The sequence below is a fragment of the Ambystoma mexicanum genome, chromosome 7q (genome assembly GCF_040938575.1).
Source record: "Ambystoma mexicanum isolate Mex_15411 chromosome 7q, UKY_AmexF1_1, whole genome shotgun sequence".
In the NCBI taxonomy this organism is placed as follows: Eukaryota; Metazoa; Chordata; class Amphibia; order Caudata; family Ambystomatidae; genus Ambystoma; species Ambystoma mexicanum.
Window position 1 is genome coordinate 1055129470 of NC_090941.1, and position 7848 is coordinate 1055137317.

Below are 7848 nucleotides of genomic sequence, written 5' to 3' on the forward strand. Positions count from 1 at the left end.
GTAAAATCTTTATCCTACACATGCCATTATGGCCAGAAGGGATAGTAAATTAAAACAACATGATTGGTGTCGCTTCTGTAAAAACCTGAGCAAACTGAGTCTTTAACTCATTTAGTTGTGCGTTGTCGATCGTTGGTCCATTTACGACAAATGTACTTTAAAAACCAATTACAGCTTTATTGCTATCATTCGGATGATGACATTTGGGGATTGTTAATCAACAGTGAACGTCTGTCTATATATATTGCTTTAGTCAAATTTCTGTCAGTTATTCTGTAGTTACATGTTTGTACAAAAGGTCTAAGAATGATGTTTTTTATTTTTGTGAAAAATGTAATTTTATTGTGTATCGATGAACAATACTGATTGTAAATTATGATTTATTTTTGTACCAAATATTTGAAAGGTTCAATTTCAGCCAAAAAAAATAAAATATATATATATATATATATATATATATATATATATATATATATATATATATATATATATATATATGTATATATATATATATTTATATATATATGTATATATATATTTATATATATGTATATTAATGAGTAGTTGTTTTTATTCTCTTAATGTATCCATGACTAGTTTTGTGAGTATTTGTTGTGGTGCTTCTTTTTTGATCTTCTTGATATTTGAATGACTTCTTCATCTGTTTGAAAATATTTTAAATATTTGTAAACAATTGAAGATATAATAAATCTTTAAAATATTTGTGTTGGTTCTATAGACATTTGATTGTAGGTAGATATTTTTGTTAGTATCATTTTACATACATATAAAGAATGGACTTACAAAATCCTGAACATTGTGTATTTTCTTCTGGTTCATTTACCACAGTGTCTTCTTTTTTTAAATTTCTTCGTCTGTATGATAATTTTCCTCCAGCAATATCATGCAGTTTTCCATTTTAGTGTGGTTGAAGGAAATAATGTTTGCCACAGATACTAGAATTAGCAATGGAGGAAGAGTACATGAGAGAAGGCAGAATGTTTGCATTTACTTTCTGATTGGCTGTGTGGTGGGTGGCTGCCAATAGGATGCCAAGCACATCAGATGCTGTTGAATTGTTGAACGTATTAGATCATTTATTTTTTTGAGTGATGGTTATATATGCCAATAAAATTGTAGATTATATTATATGATTGTATTATGAGTTTTTCTATGTAGAACTTTTTTATTGCTCGAGACTGAGTTGAAGTTATAGGAGATTGTGCTATCGTTGGGGTATATTTATTGTTTGATTGGATATTTCCAACATGCAGACAATTTCAGAAGCAGAGGATTTTCATTGTTCAGAAGACTGTGGAGAATTTGAGAATTTTGAGAATGGGGTTCATAGTGATGTTGAGGATATAGGTGGTGTGTTGTCAAAGCATTGGCTTTCAAAGTTGTTTTGGCTCTATAATATTATTTTAGATGAAGTGCTTGATATAAGAGGTTTATGGTGCAATTGTGGAGAAATATTTTTGACAGGGAGCACAGTTTTTTTTTCTCTTTGGGAAAAGAAAATTAATTAATCATCTAACGAAAGAGCACAGAGAAATGTTCCAAGAATGTTTGAATTGTTATTGAGTTGTAGAGTATTTATCTGATTGAAAATATATGTTTTGGATATATATTGATACAATAACCCAAAGACTCTTATAAGAGTCACCCATAGAACGTTTTAAGTATATTGGAAAAGGAAATTCAAAAACAGGCACAAACACATCATTGTGCTTGGGTGTACTCGCGTTTACGGAAAACACATTTCGGTGGGCTATATCATGTAGTCGTGGTTACACCCCTCTCCCAAACACTTTTTTCCAGTTTTTGTCATTGCATTTGGTCTCTTGGTGGGTGAACTTGATTTATCCATTACTGTTTTAACTTTCTTGTTCCTATACCTTTGTCCTATGTCTCGTGCTTTGTAGTTTCTTTTTTTGTTGTTATTTTAGCCTTTTTTTAAAAACATGTTTGATTTTAAGTGGGAGAGAACTTTTTGTGTTGTGTTTATTTTTACAGTTTTTGCTCCACGGTCCTGCATTTTAATATTACTGTGAACAATTTTCCACCAAGTTACACAAAACCTCAGTCCATGCTGCCTGCACCCGACTTTTCTAATGTTACTGTGATGTGCAAATCCTGTTACAGTATGATCAAGGTGGGAGGTGGCACCCTAGATGCTTTGGGCAAGGATCTTTTGGAACATGCGGCCATTTGCCAACACTAGGCATATTTTTAAAAGTCAATTTTTTTACCCCATTCTTTAGAAACAAATACTCCAAATATTTTACAAAATATAAACTGGAAAAATATATATATATTTTTTTAACCTTTTCTTATATGTATGAATCCTATTGTTTTTCCCTTCCCATTTCCTACCTCTTTTTTTTCTTATCCGAAAAACAGTCTTTTTCAGTGCTAACTTTTCAATGATTAAAATAGACAATAGAAATACATATTGTAAATATGGAGCAAATACCTTTAATTGATCCTTTTAATGCAGTGTGTGAAAAAAATGAGATATCGATATGAATTTTATTAAAGTCATGGTTATCACATGTGGGAGATGCGAGTAGACTCCCCCTATTGCTGTATTTAGCCATGCATGTATTTTCACTGCCGTGGCTACAAATCCAATAAAAAAAAAAAAAACATATCTACACATATATATGGGCAGTAGCCTTATGAAGATTTATTTTAAGATATATGGGGCCTAATTACGACCCAGGCGGTAAGTTACCGCCTGGGTCGTACCTTTACCACCATGGCGTAAACTACGTTTACGCCATGGTGGTTGACGGACTTACCGCCCCATTCCGAGGTGAGTGGGGCGGTAAGTCCCCATTAACCCATTTACCCTTCCCCATTCCCATTTTTGCCCCATAGGGCATAATGGGAGTGGGGAAGGCGTTAATTACGCCAACGTAAATTACGGTGGCGTAATTAACAACAAGGTCCCTTAGCGCCATGGATTTTAACACCTGATAAAAGCAGGTGTTAAAACCTCCATGGCGCTAAGGGACCTCGGAATCAGGCGGTAAGGGTCGGCGCTGTTTACGCCGCCGTAAACCCCTTACCGCCTGGGTCCTAATGAGGCCCATTGAGTGTAGTCTTTGTACACAGTTACTGTAACACTTTACTCACTTTGTATTTATCAACAGTACATATAAATGTAAATACTTTAAAAAGTTCAGTACATATCCAAACAAGACAAGTTTATTTGGGGGAAATGTGGTTGTACAATTTATTTTTATTTTACTTTCTACACATTATATATTGTTTTCATTAGCCCAATTACCTGTATTATTAATGTGAATTATGTATGGCATAACAAAACCTTTATAATTCAAAGAACAAACTTTAGTTCCAGGGACGTTAAGGTGAGTACTACATTGTAACAACACCATTGAAATTCAAGGAAAAAATGTTAGTTGCAGGAACGTTAATGTGAGAAATTACCACGACAAAACCCCTGAAATTCAGCTAAAGCTACCTTAACTTTATCCCCCCTGTTGCACTGCCTATGACCACATTGCTGACATCACAGATCACATCACTGATGACATCATTAATTACATGACAACAGTAACCGGCATTGGGCATGGCCTTCCTCCATGGTCAGTGTGCATTTCCAAATATATTTTTAACACATTAATGGGTACTAGTCATGGCCTTCAGTTATGGAAAGTGGTCACAACCTTTACCAATGTGCACTGAATAATGTTAAATACTAACAGGCTACCAACCAGCCTTTACCTGTGGATGCAGCTTTCAACCTTGTCCACTGTATATTAAATACACTGATCAGACACTAGCCATGGACTTTAGCACAATAATGGACAGTGGGTACAATCTTTGGCTCGCCTACTATATTTTCTAACATATAAATGGGTCACTAGCCATGGCCTTTGACCTTGAGCAGTTTGTACATCTTTTGGCCATGTCCACTGTATATTTTAAAATAATAAAATATAATAAGCAACAGCATATGGCCATGCCCACTGTGTATTATACAACACTAACCAGCCACCAGCTAAGGCCTTCATCCATGCCCACTGTATATTATGTACACTAACCAGCCACTAGCCATGGTCTTCAACACAATACTAGCCAGTGGGCCCAACCTTTGTCTGTGCCGACTGTATATTCTAACATATTAATGGGCCCTATCTATAGCCTTTAGCCATGGCCACTGACTACACCTTTCAACTAAGCCCACTGTATATTTTAAAAAAGTGATGGGCTACTAGGCATGGCTTTTAACCTTGCACATTCGTATTATTGAACACTAACTGACCACTAGCTATGACCTTTGGTGCTGGCTAATGGGGCCAGCCTTTGTCATGGCCAAGTCCACGGCCTAAATTGTTATTACGATAATCAAAGTTTTCATGAGCTAACATATACATGATGTTCTGTCTAATTCTATTATTGATATATAAAATGTAATTAGTACCCCTTGCTCACTGTTCTTAGAGAGGCACAGCTCCACCTCACTGATAAGGCCCTACAAGGCCGAAACACGTGTCTGGGGTAGCTGTTGGTACTCTTGTTCAGAAGAGAATTGCCTAGCATTTTGGTGCTGGACTGCCCCTGGGCAGGACAAAGAATGATATGCAGGGTTATTTCTCCTCTGTGAAAGGGACAGTGAGCTAAAGACTTGGTTGAGACTCTACCGGGGGCCATCCACCCAAGAACAGGTCAATGGGCCATGTTTGTGCCAGTAGAAGGACTCCCAGAATCCCCCTTGTTTTACAATGTAATTAGTGTTGCCTCCATGATGTCATCAGTGATGTGATCTGTGATGTCATCACTGTGGTCATAGGCTGCGCAACAGGGGCTGTGAAGTTAAGGTGACTTCAACTGAATTTCAGAGCATTTGTTGCGTTCTCACCTTAACATCACTGCAACTAACGTTATTTCCTTGAATTTCAAAGGTTTTGGTACGATGCATTGCCTGTGTTTCCCTTGAATATATATAGATACACATGTCTGTCTGTATTTGGTCTAATCAACCAAATATATCCAACCAAATTGCATGAAACAACTGCATACCATTGTTAACATATGACACATGATAATTGATGGCCTCCATTATCAAGCTGCACATGGACAGGTTGAGGAAACTTGCTGGTTGTAATGCTTCACTCCAGGCTGTTTTGGAAAAGCAAGTGCAAGAGTGCTGCTTCCAGACATTTACCCATATTTCCAATAGTCATTTGCAAAGGCAGAGCCTGGCCTTCTCCTTCTGAAACAGTTGAAGCACCCCATGCCTAATTTCAGCCATCCTGACACCATAAATTAAAGGGTTAGCCACCGGTGGGAGGAGGAGGTAGGCGTTTACCACAATGATGTGTACGTACAGTGGGATGTTGGTGTTGAATCTGTGCAGGCTAAGGGAGAATAAAATTGGAATGAAAAAGAGTGACATCACAAAAACGTGGGCAATGCAGGTGCTGAAAGCCTTCAAGCGATCTTTGCTGGGAAAGTTTAGGACAGCCCTGAGAATCAGAGCATAAGACACGCCAATAGATGGGAGATCCATCGCCCCAACTGCGATGGTGACCCCCATGCCATATGCACTATTCAAAGAGATATCAGTGCAGGAAAGCTTGACCACAGCTATGTGCTCACAAAATGAATGTACAATGGATCTGCTACAGAATGGGACTCTTATAGCAAGCAGCGACTCGGGGAGGACCACAAACACTGCTCTGGTAAGGGAAATGGCAGCTATTTTTGGGACGAGTGAATTTGTTACGATAGTGGGGTATCTCAGGGGGTGGCAGACAGCAACATAGCGGTCGAAGGCCATAGCTGTGAGGATTCCGGATTCAACCCCAGCAAAAACATGCACGAGAAACATCTGAAAGAAGCATGCCGCAAAGCTAATTTCTACGTCATTTGACCAGAAGATGGCCAACATTTTTGGAAGGATGCTAGAGGACAACACCATGTCTGAGAATGAGAGCAAGGAAATCAGTAGATACATGGGCTTGTGGAGGCTCCGGACTGTCTTCACGGACAACAATAGAAAGCAGTTGCCCACAAGAGTGACAATGTAGATGAACGACAAAGGGGCAGCAAACCAGATGTGGTACGCCTCCAGCCCGGGAATTCCGACCAGGATGAACGATGAAGGAGTAAATCCAGTGTGATTGGCGGGCGAAAGGATAGTTGCTTCATTGTTGGTCATTGCTTAAGAACTATTCCAGCATGAATCTGAAAAAAGAACAAAACAGAAATGGCTTATTGTTATATCTTCTTTTTATTAATTCCAGCTTATTGGGAATGGAATAAACAATGCCAATTCTTCTAATAGTAGTAAATCATGCATGTATCTAGTGAGCAACAGAGCACTGTACAGTGGGCAAATGCGTGTTGCAATATGATGTGCATCCAAGGTATGGTTCCAAGGTATGGTTCCAAGGTATGGTTCCAAGGTATGGTGTACAGGGACTGGGGTGGTAGCATAGGCTGGTTAAGCCGAGCTGGGAGCTCACTATTTCATAATGAGAAAATCCTCTGGATCTTTGCTGAAGTGAAGACGTTTCTGAGCTGGTCAAATTAAACTCATGATATAGTCCCAGTTGAGTGGAACATTCTTGGATGCTTGTCTCCCTATTTCCTTCTTATCAGCTAAATTAGTCCCAGACATGGAGATGGTGGGGCTCCTACACGTGTAAAAGCATCAGAACTGGATAATTTCGTAGTGAGGTAGGCTGGTGTCTGGCTGTTTTTGTGCTGTATGGTGTTTTGAATCTTATTCTGAGTGGAATTTAAACATATTGAAAATCTGCAAGTAAATCTAAAAATCTGTTTCTGTAACTGTGTAAACAGACCTGACCTAAGTCTTCCTAGTTATGAATGTGATATTTGGTTCATCATTAAAATGTCTGCAGACCTCAATATTGGGATTATTATTTGCTAACTAATTTCTGTTTTTCCTCCATGATCCATTTTGTGAAGAAGCAATCTACATGTCTATTTAATTAACGGCACGTAGTCTGATGGAGGGTCATTTTTTAATAAGTGTATTGAATCATTGTTATTTACTTATTTCGCACCAATGGTGTGAATAGCCTCAACCAATAAGAAACTATAAATGCTTCACTCTGGTTACGTTGAGTATCTAGTGCCATAGGAAACCAGAACATTGAATTGCTAAAATTCTTTGACTTGCATTATGGATTTGGATGATATTTTGAGAAGAACAAGTTTGTCATGGGAACCCCCAGACAGGTAATTCTGGGAAAGATTTGTTAAAAAATTATAAAGTTATTAAGAAAGAAAACAAAATGCTGTTTTCGGCCTACTCCCATTCATTTCCCTATAGAGAAAAAGTCAACATTTCTGTGCAGCCCACAGCATAAAATGATGGTGGGAATTGGACCGGGTAGGAAACAACATGGATGGGAAGCATTGCCTTGATTTCTAAGAGAGGTCTGGGGTTATTCCATCCAGTAGTTGTTAAAATATTTGACGGAGAAGAGGGTGTCCCTTCTCCCAAAAATACAGCTATATATGTTTACCACAATGCATCCGCAAAGCTTTTCAGAAATGAAAAAGCTCCTATTTATTTGTTGTTTGATGCTACAGATAACCAGGGTTAAAACGGGTATAACTGGGCTATGCCGAAAACGAAAAGTGGGAACAATGCCATTTGGAAGAGGAAAAAATATGAAATGGCATCAAGCTAGAGGTGGGAAGCAGGAATGTAGACACCGTGAGAAATTGGGGAGATGGGAGGAGGCGGGGGATAAAATTTAGAGTTTGAACATTTTTAGTATATCAGGATTATACTGGGGCTAACCGGGGTTATAGTAGAATATGGGATCGGGAATGCAAGTG

General features: G+C 38.2%; 1 protein-coding gene across 1 annotated transcript; it reads right to left on the reverse strand.

Moving 5' to 3' along the window:
• Positions 1-5212: 5212 nt before the first annotated feature.
• Positions 5213-6193, reverse strand: LOC138528153 (olfactory receptor 52E8-like). Its single transcript, XM_069639605.1, has one exon. The coding sequence runs from the start codon at positions 6191-6193 to the stop codon at positions 5213-5215; it is 981 nt and encodes a 326-aa protein (XP_069495706.1).
• Between the last annotated feature and the right edge of the window lie 1655 nt (positions 6194-7848).

Bases quoted from the DNA above. Each gene is read 5' to 3' on its own strand.
- LOC138528153 (XM_069639605.1), bottom strand. From the start codon at position 6,193: ATGACCAACAATGAAGCAACTATCCTTTCGCCCGCCAATCACACTGGA.